This window comes from Eptatretus burgeri, chromosome 18 (genome assembly GCF_056783735.1).
Source record: "Eptatretus burgeri isolate ZD-2024b chromosome 18, Ebu_testis_v1, whole genome shotgun sequence".
Lineage (NCBI taxonomy): Eukaryota > Metazoa > Chordata > Myxini > Myxiniformes > Myxinidae > Eptatretus > Eptatretus burgeri.
In genome coordinates, this window is record NC_140978.1 from 15,205,843 (window position 1) to 15,222,500 (window position 16,658).

The 16,658-nt window shown below is 37.9% G+C and overlaps 1 protein-coding gene across 1 annotated transcript; it reads left to right on the plus strand.

Moving 5' to 3' along the window:
• The first annotated feature begins 5,739 nt into the window (after nucleotides 1-5,739).
• LOC147008640 (uncharacterized) lies at nucleotides 5,740-6,435 on the plus strand. Its single transcript, XM_085863736.1, has one exon. The coding sequence runs from the start codon at nucleotides 5,740-5,742 to the stop codon at nucleotides 6,433-6,435; it is 696 nt and encodes a 231-aa protein (XP_085719862.1).
• The last annotated feature ends 10,223 nt before the right edge of the window (nucleotides 6,436-16,658 follow it).

Sequence of the window (16,658 nt, forward strand, 5' to 3'; positions counted from 1 at the left end):
CATTAAAAAATATAAAAAAGGAATATAATTCTTTGAGATTTATACCAAAAATGATTTACTTTACAAGATTGATTCGAGAAATGAATGTAAAGTATGAGGGTGATAATACTTCTTCTGCTTCTTCTTTCGGCTAGCTCCCGTTTGGGGTCGCCACAGCGGATCAACCGTCTCCATTTCGCTAACCCGGGCCTCGACCGATCTGGTATGGAAATTCGTTTTGTTGTCCGCATAATGATTTGGCATAGGTTTTTACGCCAGATGCCCTTCCTGACGCAACCCTGGTCGCATATTACGACACACAGAGATATGGTACACCTATTCTAACCGGGGCATACACCGGGCCCAGTACAACTGGTACTCATTTCCCCGACCTCGGAAGGATGGCAGGCTGAGTCAACCCCCTGGTGTTTTCGACTTGGTATATATATATATATATATATATATATATATATATATATATATATATATATATATATATATATATATATATATATATATATATATATATATATATATATATATATATATATATATATATATATATATATATATGTATATATATATATATATATACATATACATATACATATACATATACATATACATATACATATACATATACATATATATATATATACATATATATATATATATATATATATATATATATATATATATATATATATATATATACATATGTATATACACATTCATACATATATTAATTCAGTGTCCCAACAGGGCTTGAACTCAGGACCTTTTGGGTCCCACGCCACTGCCCTTACCACTGCGCCACCACCAGGCTTATGAGGGTGATAATACACCTTTTCTTAAAAGAGAAGAGACTGAACAAATGACGACCATGTTTTGCAGATTGATGACTTACATTATTAAGGATTGTCATTTTCAGGAAAATATCAACACAAGATATTGCATAAATAAAATAATGGATTATCTTGAAATTAAACCAGAATTTAGGATAAAACATAGAGTTTCCAAAAAAGCCAATAAAAAAATTAAAAAAACCTGTTTTCCAAACACATAAATGAATGATTTTTTTACCCATTTAGGAAAATAAGATAAAATTTAACAACCATAAAAATGTTCCAAATTCAGTAAGATGTCTCATAGTTGGTTCAAGCGGATGTGGAAAAACCTGCTTACTTTTAAAGATGCTCCTTTCTCCCAACTTTTTAGATGATGATAATTTAATAATTTTCCCCAAAGTCGAGTTTTCAAACTTAGTATGAACTACTCTCACAAGGTTTTCATGCTGGTCTTCAAAAAGAAGATATAATCGGTTTATTTAAACTTCAAAACAAACTAAATAATAACAAGATTGAAGATATAATACAACTATTTTGTGATACACAGAGATATAAAGAGGAATCAAAGCTAATAACTTGTTTTCTTAGTGATAATATGGATGAAGTACCTTCTCCCCAATATTTGGATAAATGAAAAAAGAACCTCGTTATCTTTGATGATTGTGTTAATGAGAGAAACCAAACGGTAATGGATAGCTACTACACAAGAGGGAGACATTCTTCTTGTAATTTTATTTATCTTAGTCAATCATATTTTCAACTCCCTCGTCGTTCAATAAGAAACAATCCTCATACATTTATTTTATTCAAGTTAAATTCAATAGATAAAAACAATTATGAAGAGACAATTGTTCTACACTATGCAGTAAAAAGGAATTTTGGGATTATATGAAGCACATGACTGAAAAATATAAATATATTGTTGTGTAACGAGATGAGATTTTAAGAGATATATTATTTATTTTATGAACAATTACAAATATAAATAGCAACTATTAATTATTATAAATCTTGTAAATAATAAATCTTAGAAATAAGTAACAGCTTCTGGAAAAAATTCTCATTAAGTAAGATTCTTGAAGAATACAAAATGACAATATTGTAAATTTGCTTAAAAAGCACCACGTAGTTCGGATTGTATCAACAACAACTAGAGCAATAAGACCTGGAGAATTAGAAGGTGAAGATTATTTCGATATTTCAGTGGAGGAACATATGCGATTGAAGAATGAAGGTAAAATATTTGAGGAGGATTCTCTTGGTACAGCAAAATATTCACATTGTAAGAGTGAGATAAATAAACTAAAATCTGGTGGTCTTGGGATATTAGAACCTAATCCAGAAGTAAAGAGACAAATTATGAGACATCTGAGTGGTAATGGGGTTAAGATTTTATCATTTGGTTTTGATGTTGATGAAGAAACTCAACGCAAACACATGAAAAGCAGAGATGCAAGAATTGGTGAAGAAGAAATTACAACTCATATTTATGTAAATAAAGAATTCGATGAAATATTTAAAGAAAAGTATTTATTTGAACATATCTACTTTAATGATGAAGAAAATTTCCCTGTTGACCGTTAAAATTCAGTGAAAGATATTTTCCAATAATTAAATGGATGCGAAAGAAAGAGCAAGAAAATTTAAAGGGCATCAAGAGTTGGGTTAAAATGTTGTAAATCAACAGGAAGACATAAAGAAGAAAGGCAAACCGAAACTAACGGTGAAGAAGCATTTGAAAAATTATAGATGCTTCCACAGTTCCCACAATATAATATACTCCTAAAAAACTTCAAATGTTAAAAGATTTCAGTCAAATGATGGAGGAAGAATTAGAGCATTGAGGTGAATTACAATATGATGATGAAGGATAATTTCAACAACTGGATGAGAATAATCAACACCCCCCCTGATTATATTGTGAAGGCTCTTCAAAAAAAGGAATATTCAGCCATTTCAAAAACCAAAGCAGGACTCATTCCAACAGAACAACCAGAAATATTTCATCTTTTTCAAGAAAAAGGATTGATATTCAATGATGAATTAAGGTTCTTGATTTCTGCTCCACCCCCTGCTAAACTAACTCCGAGATGAATGTTTCTTCTCACAAAAGATGAAAAACAAGGTTAAACTGTGAGGGATGAATCAAAGTATTTTGAAAACCATTGGATATGAAAAATAAGGATAGAGTATATATATTGATCTGCTGGAGTCTGTTAATTATAGTGTTCGTCTCTCTGGTAAAAGTAGGAAGAAAGAGAAGGAGAAATCCATTATTCAGGCGTTGAGTAGGCTTGGTTGAGGTGTTAGTTTTCTTCCAAATGACCCATCACAATTAGTTAATGGACTGTTATTGCTGTGAGGTCGCAAGAAGGTTAGAAATAACAATTGTTTTAATGAAGCATCAGCCATTTTAGACCAGTTGATGAACATGAAAATAATTAATAAATCTCAATACAAAGACATTTCATCCCATATTAAATAAGATGAGAAGCACAATCCTAAGTTTTAATTTCACAACAAGTGACCACACATCTTCATTCACTACCCAGTACAATTTGATGCAACAAAAGAATATGAGGCGTCTTTATTGTCCATGGAAACTTATAATACCTTATTTAATATAACTGAGAAAAATGACAAGTTTAGTTATAATCCAGGGAGTGGATACAAAACGATAACAGTTTAACCCGGAGCAGAAGAGATTTCTCAAATATATTCCGAAATTGCTCGCCTTATGAAAGAACAGGGTGATGAACCAATAAATATTATTTTAGATATTCAAAAACATACTTCAAAATCAAGGATTAAACTTACAAAATAACAATGTCGATTTCACAATTGATAATTCATTTGGAGAGTTATTGGGTTTCTCCTCAAAAAAGATTGAAACTCATGGGGCGCTTTACAGAGATAATGTCATTCAAATATCCTCAGGCATAAATTCTGTGTTCATTCGCTGTGATTTGATTGATGGCGTTTATAATGATGGAATAAGAACAAATACAATATTTTCATTCAGTGCATACTCAACCCCAATTGGTTATAAATTCAATATGGAACCCAAAAATCTGGTTTATCTACCTGTGTCAGGAAAAATCATAAACAGAGTAAAGTTAAGGATAAAGGACCAAGATAATTGCATGATTTCTTTTAATGGAGAAATTATATCCATCAGAATTCACCTACGTGAAGTTTTCCAATAAATAAATATGATGGTTATTGTGAGGAAACACGAGTTGTGAAAATATAAAATAATTACAGGGCCTTCTTACGACACACAGAGATATGGTCTTATGACACAGATCTACATGGGATGTTCCTTTCCCCATACTATAAGGGTGAAGGTGTGTATCTTGGTAGAGTATACTATAAACCTAATACACAATGGGGTGTAGGACATCAATTTAGAAGTAATGGAGATGGGATAATTGATACTTGAATTGGTATAGGTTCATCTATTCTTAAACATAAAGACCTAATTGTTTCAACTGCTTCTGCTGTGGAAAATGTAGCGGGTGCTATTAGGAGTATAAAAGATGCCCAAAAGGAATCTCATTAATTGCAAGCAAAAAAAACATTAAGAAAGGCAAAACTCATTTGTCTCTCCAAGAACGACAGACAATAATTCAAACACTTGGGTCAGGGTTTCAAAACATTTAACATCTTTTCTTCCGAAATAAATACAAGTATAGAAGCAATTGATAGTACCTATGATTTGGATGAAACAATTGTCATCTCAAACTCGACTAAAAAAGAAGGCTAGTTCAAGGTAAATGCCATAACTTGAACAGACTGGAATACAAATTGAACAAAAGTTTTGAAATAAATAATCAACAAACTTATTGGAATCTCACCAAAAGTTTCTTGTTGTGTAAATTTTCATTCACTAAGGCTGCAAATACCACAAACGCTATACTTGTAAATGATTTCTTCTGGAAAATGTTTGATAGTGTTCGTTTGTATATTGGAACAAAAGAAGTTGAAAGAGTTGATTATTATCTCTGCTACATCTGAAATTTGCACTATATTCATTTCGTGATAGAATGGCAAACGGGGCTGTCGAAGGTTTTATTCCTGATATTGCAACGGGAACCAACACAGACCCTGGATATAGTCAAAGGAAAGGAATGTATAATGATGATACAAAAACAGGTAATAGTTTTACTGTGGCAATGATGATACAAAATGTAATGACATTGTTTTTAATCTAATATAAATGACTTATGTTGGAAAAGTTGGTTCTATCTTTGGTGTATCCCAAGAACTGGATATTGATTTATCAAATTATTAGATAAAGGCACAGGCTCAATGACAGAAATATAGTACAGCAAAAAATATTAATATGAAAAATGTTTATAAATTAATAAATTATCCATCCTCGATTGATGTGAATTACTTGGTGAGATTAAGTGATTTATCACAATAAAAATCCTTAAATAAAACAGCACATTTTATTAAACAAGTAGAATTTACAACCACAACGCCTGGTTCAACAAACCATGCACTTTTTCTTTTTAAATTCAATTATCTGCTTGGTGTTGAATTTAAAAAGAAGGAAGAACAGTTAATATGAGAATAGAGAAATGGAGGTATAATATGTGTAATTTAGGACATAATTGGTCTTTTTCATTCAACCTCGAAGACCTACACTTTTTTATCAGTCTCGTAAAGAAGAATATTATCCTCTTGGTTAGAACAGGAGATATGTGGAAGCACAATTAGCAAACAACAAATACACGATTTCGGGAATAGGAAATTATCTGATTGTGAAGCAATAGTTTTTATGACAAAGAAGAAATGAAATTGGATAATTACACAAATTCGAGGAATACAAACTGATTTCACAATAGGAAGATGGGGTGGTATTACATTTCATCATATTAATCTGCCATATATTTCTGATACATAAATGACAGCAAGAAGGCTTCAAGAAAATTATAATTTTTGCATTCAAGGATACCTCCAAGAAAAGGGTGTTCGATTTTACATTCCTTATGAATTGGAACATACACACAGACATTTTTCAATTAAGAACTTGCCTTATACTGTTGTAAAAAAAAAACCCACAAATAAAGATTTGATTAAAATATTAAATGAAAATGAACTTCTCAAAGTGATGAAATATATAACTCTTTTCAAAAGCGTCAACAAATCTTATTGGTTTTCTGTTTTGAGAAAAATAATTGTGGATTCAAGAGTATCGCAGAATCTTGATGAATATATGTATGATATTCTTTGGGGTGACAGTGGTTCAGGGATAGTAAGGGATGGGGAAGGAGTTGAAGAAACTGAGACAAGAGAGAAGGAGGAGAGGGAGAAGAGAGAGAAGGAGGAGAGGGAGAGGGAGGAAAGAGAGAGAATAAATAAATATAAAAATATGGAAACCAATGAGATTATAAAAAGATCAAAGGTATTACAGAAAATAAATAAATCTCAACGCACTGAGGAGGATAAGAAAGAATTGGCAAGTCTATTAGAAATAAATGTGTCAAGACTATTAACATCGGATTCAGGGAGAAGATTTCAACGAGAAAGTGAAGATAAAGAAAAGAAAGAAGGAAAATATTATATTATTGATGATGTTGGTGTAATGGACTTTGATTAAAATTTTAGATTTTTTTTTCTGAAATAAATGGAGGAGAGAGTGAATACATTTCTGAGGATTCTTTATGTTTTAAAAACTAAGATTCAAATGTGCATGTTGGAAACTGAAGAGGTTTTCACACTCTGTCAGAATTTTTCACATAAATAAATGATTTATTGTCTCAAATGTAAAAAGAAAACGAAGAGTAAAAAATATCTCGTATGTTAAAAGTAAAAATAATAGGCTTATACAAAAAGGTACATGTTCAGTGTGTGGCTCAAAAAAGAGTGAATTCATCACCAAACACAAAAGAGGGGGAGATGTCCAAAAGTTTTTATCAGGAAGTAAATTTACAACTGGAATACCAGAGGAATTCTTTCTGTGGTCTTTCTGTGGTCCAGAAACAAAGTTGAATAAAAGATTAAATGAGGCTGACAATCCTAAACCGTGGAGCAAACCTATCAATAGGGTTGATGAAATGTGCATGAGGCACGATATTGATGATGGAAATAGCACAATGTTGGAAGAAAAACATGAAGCCGATAGAGAAATGTTGTATAATTTGTCTCTGAGACAAAATCCAACATTGAGAGAAAAAGTTGATAGTTTCATCGTGAAGAAGATGATCTGTACTAAATTGAAAGTTGGGCTTGGAAATTCATAAAACTTATAGGCTCTAAGGATGTCATTAAGATTGAAGAGCAATTAGCTGATGAATTACATAAACCAATAATCACAAAGTTTCAGAGAAGGAAGGTTTATTCCAAGGAAGTTGATTATATCTGGTCCGCTGATTTAATTTAACTCAATTATGATAAGTGGTAAAAGCATGCTTTTAACTGTTATTGATTTGAGGAGTAGATATGCATGGGTTGTCCCTTTGAAAAACAAAACAGGTAATACTCTTATGTTAGCCTTCCAATAGATATTCAAAAACAGCAAGAGAAAACCAAAAAAATGTGGACTGATGAGGGTACAGAGTTCTATAACAAAACATTTATGAATTTTCTTAAAAATAACAACAATACATTATACAGCACCGTTAATGAAGGAAAAGCAGTTGTTATTGAGCGTTTTAATCGCACTTTAAAAGAGAGACTTTCTACAAAATTCAATCAACTCGATTCTCAACAATGGTTATCTTTAATTCAGGACATTGTGGAGAAGTACAATGACACGATTCATACCTCAATGAAAACTAAGCCATCAGAAACATTTACAAAACTTAAATATGAAAAAGAGATTAATGTCAGAAAGCCTAAGTTCAAAGTTGGTGATATAGTAAGGAAATACAGGTGGAAATCTCATTTTGATAAAGGTTACACCAAGTGATGGATAAATGAACTTTTTTTAATGGTTGATGTCATCGGTACAGTTCCTTGGACTTACAAATTATGTGATTTAAAGGGGGAAGAGATTTTAGGTTCATTTCATTCACAGGAATTACAAAAGACAAAGATAGATTAAAAAAAATTTTTTGACTCCACCCCTTTTGAAACTCCGCCCACGCAAGCCCCACCGATGCAAACCACACCCACGCAATCTACATCCACACAAGCCCCAACCACATAAGCCACATACACGCAAACCCCACCCACGCAAACCCCACAGACAAAAGCCACCTCCACACAAGCCCCACCCACGCAAGCCACTTCCACACAAGCCCCAACCACATAAGCCATATTCACATCCATCATATCCACATAAATAGTGATTAGTTTATGAGTTCCCACACACAACATGTTTATTTCATGATAAAACATTACTCCACCCACACAAGCCACATCCACACAAGCCCCACCCGCACAAGCCCCACCCACTCACACAAACCCCACTCACACAATCTCCACCCACAAAAAGCCCCACCCACACAAGCCCACCCACCCAAGCCCCACCCACCCAAGCACCACCCACCCACCCATGCAAACCCCACTCACACAAGCTGCTCACACACATGCACAAACACACATTTACTATATAAATGGCAGTCCTTCTGTCTGTTTGTCTGTCTGTCTGTCCATGTGTTTTTTTGTAACGAATAAGCTCCAAGACCAGTGAACCGATCTTGATGAAACTTTACACATATATAGAACTAACATTAAGCTCCAGGATGCGCTAAGTGGCTCTCCATAAAAATGAAAAATATATCTATTAAAAAAAAAAAAAATATATATATATATATATATATATATATATATATATATATATATATATATATATATATATATATATATATATATATATATTTTAAAAAAAATTTCCATTAAAAAAAAAGCCTTTCAAATAGTGTGCCGGCATATTAATCGTAACAAAAGGATTAATGGTTAAAAACGCTAGGGTTTTTTGAAATACAAAATGTTCGTATTCGTTGACTTTTTAAACATACACATTCTCCTCCTGTTATTTGAATTCTTGAACTGCACGTGCACGGCAACAGCAAACCGCTGATAGATTTGCTCATGAAAGAGCCAGGCAAGCTGAGTCAGCTGCGGAGAGAGAGCGTCGCCTAACTGCAAATAGAGCGTCACACCGATGGGCGAGAGAAGCACAAAACTCACGTTCCAGCTTTCTAGGTCCGGGTTTTGGCAGGACATCAAGGACAGTTTCTACTGCTGCTAGAAACATTGAGTGGCTCGAGGCCGCCTTCGACTATGACCTCTCTGAGGATTACGGCAGCATAAAGCCTTCCTTCCAGAAATCTGAGGATTAAAAGAAGCCTTCCTAATTTTCTCCATACAACTAATGCCTCAGTCTAACTAGCGTGAGAAAAATAGGGCAAATTTCCCGGGTATTACTGGGTACTTCAGCTAGTACACAAAAAACACACATATACACACGCAAATACACAAACACACACATCTGCACACACACACAAACACACACACATGCACACACACACACACACGGATAATTTCTCACCTTTGACTCGACTCATTCAAGGTCAGAGGACATGAGAGATCTTTCCAACCAACAAAAATATCATTCAATTCTCTTCTGTACGATTGAATGTCTTTAAGGAAGTAATTTTTTTTGTATACCTTGTCGAAGCTCGTGTGAGAGCTAACACACAACACACAGCAATGGGGGGGGGGGATATTACAAGAGGGGCGGGAGTGGGAAGGACAAAACAGTGGGGAACAGAGACATTAGGAGATCTGTGGAAGGGAGAGGGATGGGGTGGGGATCATGGGGAATGGACGTGCGATGGACACTACAGGGACTTTCAGGAAGGAAAGCAGGGAATTTGAAGGAGGTGGGCTTGGGTGGATTATCGGGGGTAGAAAAGATCGAGGATTTGGATGGGGGATAAGAGATGGTGGTGAACAGCTGCTTTGACGGACTGGAGGGAAGAATGGGATTGAATAGAATGAGGGAGTTTATTCCAAAGGCAGGAAAAAGAGGAATGAAAGAGTGAAGGTGAGCAGTGATTCGTGATTTTGGTAGTTTTACCAGAAGGGGGTTGTTGGCGGACCTTGAGCGCCCTGCGGTAATGTGGTGGGGACAAATCGCAGAGAGGGCAGGGGCGGGGGGGGGGCAAGGCTGGAGAGGAGATGGTAGAAGACAGAAAGACTACAGACCTGCCTGAAGTGAGAGAGTGAGAGGCCCAAAATCTCAGCCTCATTGCGAGAGATGACAATGATCCAAAATGCCTTGGTTTCCACAGCGTGAAGTCGAGAAAGGTGGGAGGCAGGAGCACCAGTCCAGAGTGGAGAGCAGTACTCCAATAGGCTGCGGACGAAAGCTTTGTAAGTCATCAGGAGCTCAGGTGGGCCGAGGAAGGACTTTGCGCGATGGAGGATTCCGAGTTGGCGACTCGCTTTGAATGCGAGGTTTGAAATGTGGCTTTCCCAGGAAAGGTCACGGCAGATAGTGAGACCAAGAAGTTTGAAAGAAAGGACGTCTTCCAGAGGATTGTTGAGAAAGTGGATGGGGGGGGGTTCTAAATGGTCCTTTCGGAGAGACATTGTGAGAGTGTGAGAGTGTGAGTTTTGTCCAGATTGAAAGACATGTTCCATGTGTTGGACCAGTTTGTGATTTTACCCAGATCTGCAGTGAGCGAAGAAGCTGCTGCTTGCCGGTCTGAGGGATGACCGATGGTACGGCAGAGGGTGGAGTCATCAGCAAAGAGATATAGAGGATTTTCCAGAGAGTCAGAGAGATCATTGATGAAAACCAGAAAAAGAACAGGGCCCAGAACGCTACCTTGAGGAACTCCAGTCTGGACAGTAAGAGGGGATGAAAGAACTCCATTTAGGGCCACACGTTGACTGCGAAAGGAAAGGAAGTCTGCCAGCCATGAGTGGAGATAGCCTTGGATACCATAGAAAGAGAGTTTGGTGAGCAGTGCAGGGTGCCAGACCGTGTCAAAAGCACGTGATATGTCCAGGGATACGGCTCGGATTTCCCCTCTGGCATTGAGGACCTCCATCCATTGTTGGGAAAGCAGAAGCAGCATATCCAGGGTAGAGTGACCTGGTCTGAAATCAAATTGATGATCGGAAATCAAGCCATTGGAGAAGAGGAAGGATTTAATGTCTGAAGCGATGATGGATTCCATAACCTTGCTGATGATTGGGAGAAGGCTGATTGGTCTGTAGTTGCAGGGATCTGTTTTTGCACTTCTTTATGCAGGGCAGTAATGTTTCTGATTTCCAAGCAGATGGCAGATGACCTTCAGCAAATGAGAGGGTGAATAGAACAGAGAGGGTGAGCAAGAGCAGAAGAGCAGGTTTTTAGGACATGTGGGCTGATGCCATCTGGACCAGTTGCAGAATCTGAGTCGAGGTTTGACAGCAAGCTCTCCACCTTGTCAGGAGAAAAGGTCACAGAGTGCAGGGACAGTTGGGTGCGACTGGGTAAGGCGGGTCGAGAAAGCGATGGGTTTTGGACGCAAGATTTAGCTGCAAACACCGAGTTTAGGCATTCAACATTTTCACGTGCGGTATCAGCAGTGCGGCCATTTGAGGTAAGGGAGGGGATGGAGGGGGAACTTACACCAGAAACAGATTTGATTAGATGCCACCAGGATTTTGACGAGGGAGAGAGGTTTGAGAGTTCAGACTTGAGCTTGGAAAGATGTTGTGTTCTGGCTCGCCTGAGGGTAGATACACACGTGTTCCGAGCTTTATGGAAGGAACTGAGATTACCCTCAGTTGGGTTTGCTTTCCATGAGGAAAAGGCAAGTTGTTTCAGGACAACTGCCTCGCCACAAGCTTCAGTGAACCAAGGGTGGGAGGGAGGGTAGGACAACTGAAGACGAGAGGGGATGTATCTGTGCATGAGGGAGAGCAAGTTTCTTTGATAGAATTCCCAGGATGAGTTGATGTTGGAGAAATTAGCGATAGGATACCAGTCTATAAGTTTGATGGCTGCTTGGAGACCCTTCCAGTTGGCTTGAGTGAAATGCCAGACTCGACAGTGGTGAGGTGGTTCTCTGATAATACCCAGAGAGATGTCCACTTTGACAAGGACGTGGTCAGAAGAACCGATTGGAGTGGAGAAAATAGCAGCAGATATTCTCAGGGAAATTTGTCAAAATCAGATCCAGAAGAGGTAGTGTACCATTGGTTGAGATCCGGGTTTGGAAGTTGACCAAATGAGTCAATCCCAATGAGTCGCAGAAAGCTTTTGCTGAAGTACCATGACAGGTGAGAGAGGTACCCACACCTATCCAACTGGCATGATGACAATTGAAGTCGCCACATATGAGGAAGAGCGAGTTTGGATGAGAAGATAGAAGTTGGTCCACGTTTTCGGATGGTGAGGTGTAGATGGAGTCATCACTGTTTGGTGAATAGTACAGTACACATATAAACATGAGGTGGGAGTGGAGGGGAAGCCATAGCCAGAGGTATTGCTGGGGGTGTGGGGGAGTGACGGCAGTGCATGGAGAGTGAGGAATAGAGTCTTTGATGAAGAGAGCAACTCCTCCACCAGGACGAGGCTCAGGTTTCTCAAACCGGAGGAGGGAATAACCAGGGAGAGATACTTGGGAGGAGAGAAACTTGGGAGGAGAGATACTTGGGAGTCAGACACATGTTGGGGGAGGAAAGTTTCTGTTCAGCAGATTATGTCTTGTTTGTCAGTGGCAACCTGTATGGAAAGAGCTGAAAGGTTTGAGCGAATGCCCTGGATATTTGAGGTCCACACTGTTAATGAAGAGGGAGGGGAGGAGGCTTTGGGTGCAGGGAGTGGGAGGGGAGGGGGAGGGTAGGACAAGGGATGAGGGGGAGGTAATGAGTGTTTTTGAAAGAGTGTGGGGGATTGCAGAATAGCTCGGGAGGGGGCCGGATGAGGAGGAAAGGCTCTGTGGTGCTGGGGGAGAGGGGGGAAAAGAGAGGGGGAAGAAGGCAGTTGAGGATTTGAGGAGGTGGAGTGAAGAGATGGGGGTGAGAGGGCAATGGAAGGAGGCAGCTTTGTGGATGAGAGGGGGGACAACTTTGAGAAGGATGAGTGAGGGGGGTGAATGGTTGGAGATAGGTGAGGGGGGAGTTTTTGAGAGAGGATGAGAGGGAGGCTTGGAGGGAGAAGAGTGTGATGGTTGCTTTTAGAGTGAGGGTGAGAGGTGGTGAGTTGGCACTGAAATTGGAAAAAAATAATGGTTGATGGAAAGCGAACATTCATAGCAAACTTGGGTTTTTAAAAGATTTAGGTCAGAGATGCGATTAAACAAGTCATTCATTTTTTGCCACTCGTCGTGATATGCAAACCCCTCCTGTTCCAGATCAGTTATCAACGATGTTCTTATTGGGGACAACCTGTTAGAAAAAGACATACAATAATTATTGATTGTACACTGATTTAATTCTGTATAAAACAACAAATAATGAATGGGTTCAAGGATCTCACCTCATCTTATGAAAACGATTGATCTGCAAGGTCAGAGTTCTCTTCTAAATACTCCATTCTCTGAATAAGACTCAAAATTCTCTGAATAAGAATGAACACGAATGAAGTTTGCTTTGTTACTAAATAGCCTCCTGTTGATGACGTCATGGGAGATTACACAACAATGGGTTTTTCAGGGTGTGTCGCACATCTGAAATGAGTCGCATTTTTGCTTCGGTTCTCAAGCAGTCTGACTCCTTTTAACACGAAAATGAAACAGCTTGCTTTGAATGATTTTGAGAAAAACTTACGTAAAATAACACATAATGTTGAATTTGGAAAGACCATGAAAAATAAGAGCATTAAGAGAAGTTTATCATTTCATTTCTGCACAACAAAGACACTTAAACAAATGACCAAGTTCCAAGTTATTCTTTGTGAATATACTCGATGGAAATAAATGTTATCAGAAAATTAAGTTATTCCCTGAAGTAGAACATGAACAAATATTTGTTGGTTCACTCTTTGAGTGGAATGAATATACGAAAGGGAAGAAGTGATTTAATCAGTAAGTCTCAATCTTTCATAGTCTCAATTTTTCATTTGCTTGTATGGGAGGGGGAGGAAATGAGTCTCAATTTTACATTTGCTTGTATGGGAGGGAAGGGGATAGGTGGGGAGAAAATCAGTCTCCTATTTTGAGCTTTTGGTGCTTGAGTCAGAAAGTTTTTCCCTTTTCCCCCATTCATTTGAATGGGTGTCCCAAAACCCCCATTTATCATCTACTCATGGAAGACTTCTAACCTCTCTTTAAAAATGCTTCATCTCACTTTACTGTCCTTCCCAAACACCATCTTACTCTCAAACAGATTCTTCTTTTTCCACATCTGAAATGATGAAATCTCAAAAAAACCACCCAACCAAGGTAGGAATGACACCACATTACGATTCCACAATATGAAACTACAATCCTCTTTTGGTTTAGCATCACTATATCTTTTCATGTTGTTCTATCACAATACCACAACAAAAGTAAAATGTCAAAAATATGTCGTTATGCAAAACCAGAAGAGGATTGTGGTGTTGTATTGTGGCATCACAATGTGGTGTCATTCCTACCTTTGGTTGTTTTTTTGAGATTCCATTCCTCCATGTTTTTACATTTTTTTTTAAATGTTTTTTTTTTCTTGTAAATAAAAAGGAACTGAACACAAATGTATATATATATATATATATATATATATATATATATATATATATATATATATATATATATATATATATATATATATATATATATATATATATATTTTAATTATCAGTTAGAGCTGAATGGCAAAGGCAATACAATATCAACAAGTTGTGCACTCGGTAGAGCGCATACCTCAGTCATGCAATGCCTGATCCACGAGAATATATCAGGCCCAATATATTTTTTGAAATATCATGTTTTCATCGTTTTTGGCTCAATCTCTCAAAGTTGAAGAATCACTTTAAAAATTAAATAATTTTCGTATCCATATCCGGATTCGGGTCGTTATCAAAATATAATCAATTTGTCCTTGTCACACACCCAACCTGTCCACCAAGTTTCAACCGAATCCGTACACAACTTTTTGAGATATAGTGCTAAATATCGGTTTAGCCCTGTCTGTCAATGGTGAAGAATCACTTAAAAAATATCTGATCCGAATCCGGATTTGGACCTTCACTAAAATTGAAGCAATTCTTCCTTGTCACACATCCAATGTGTCCACCAAGTTTTGGCCGAATCCGCCCACCACTTTTTGAGACATCGTGCTATATAGCGTATTTGGCTCGAACTCTCAATGGTGAAGAATCACTTAAAAAAAATTCTAGTAGGCACATTCGGATCCAGATCTTGATTAAATTCTCGTCAGTTCATCCTTGTCAAACACCCAACATCACACCAAATTTCATCTGAATTAATTCACAACTTTTCGAGGTATCCTGCACACAAACAGACAGACTGACAGAAAGGGGTGAAACATAACATCTTTCCACCTTCAGTGGCAGAGGTAAAAACTGGACAGGAAAGCCAAAACTTCCATCCTTACAGAACAGAAGAGTTCCCAATACACCGCTTCCATTGGACTTCTGGCTCAGTTTTTTTGTCATATATTTTATTTTGCCCATATCTCATTCTCAATTACTCAAGTCAAAGTAGCAAAATATTTGTGCTGATGAATACAGGTGTCACGAATGTGTTTCTTAGGTTAGCTTTATATAATGTTACCGTTTTGGAAACATACCCCAGGGGAAGAGCAGACATGGAGATATAGGAGAACTGAGGATGAGTTATTTCTTTAGTCTATGTGTTGCTAGACCTTAGCCCCTTGTCTTACGGTTTTTTGGGTGGCATGCATTGAGGTTAGTTCATGTTTTCCCGGTGTGAAGTCTTCCCTCCATCCCTCAACATACCCCCCCTTGCTTCTTCACCAATCCCTCTTTTACCTCTTATCAGTGCATTCCACCCCCCCTTGATCCTTTCAACAATTGCCCCTTCACATAATCGGTCCGTCTCCCCTCTGCCTTTCTCAATCCACCAATAAACCCTTCACCAAATCTCATTTCGACAATCCCTCCTTCACCCTATCAGTCTTACCTTCAAACCTGCAACCATTCGGTTGACCCTCAGTCAGTCTGAATCCCTCTTTGTTGCTGCATTGTTAAATTACGCACATTCGGTCCATCTGTGGTCATTAATCCTTCGGGATGATCAGATTACCTTCACTGCATGAAACTGTTTTCCTGCTCACATTATATGTTCGTGACATGAAGTGCAATGCTTTTCCCATACAGGGGTGCAGTACACCTCACAGGCAGGATACAGTGGCACACTGTACAATGAATGCTTGCGCATCAGGGAGGGAGCAGGGGGTCTCGTCGCGGCATTGAGCACATGAAAGGAGGGGCGGGGGCTGCATTTAAAGTTCCCTCAAAAACAGCGGCGTTTCCCACGAGCTGCATCGTGGACCTGCCCCATTGGATGTGGACCAATGAGAAAGAGACACACAAGATGAGATGGGGAGAAAGCTAGATCCAGAGATGAGGAAGAAGCTGAGGCAGTGGATGGAAAGAGACAGGTTAGTAAGATTATTTCCATTAATAAGTAAAGACATGCATTCTATCATCACAGCATATGTCATTTTATTTTCCTTTTTTAAAAAAGCCCAATCAACTATGGACTCAACTTCCGGTCACTAATCTATGGACATGCTAGTGCTCCCCTCTCAGCAATATCTGAAGGGCCTATATCTCAAACAAGATGTCAGGACTATCTCCCTCAAATATCTCAGGCATTCAGCAAAGTCCAGTGCAGTATCCTGCTTTGCTTAGCAATCTCGATGCCAGTGATATACAAGGCTACCTTCAAAGATGGCTTTTTTATTTCC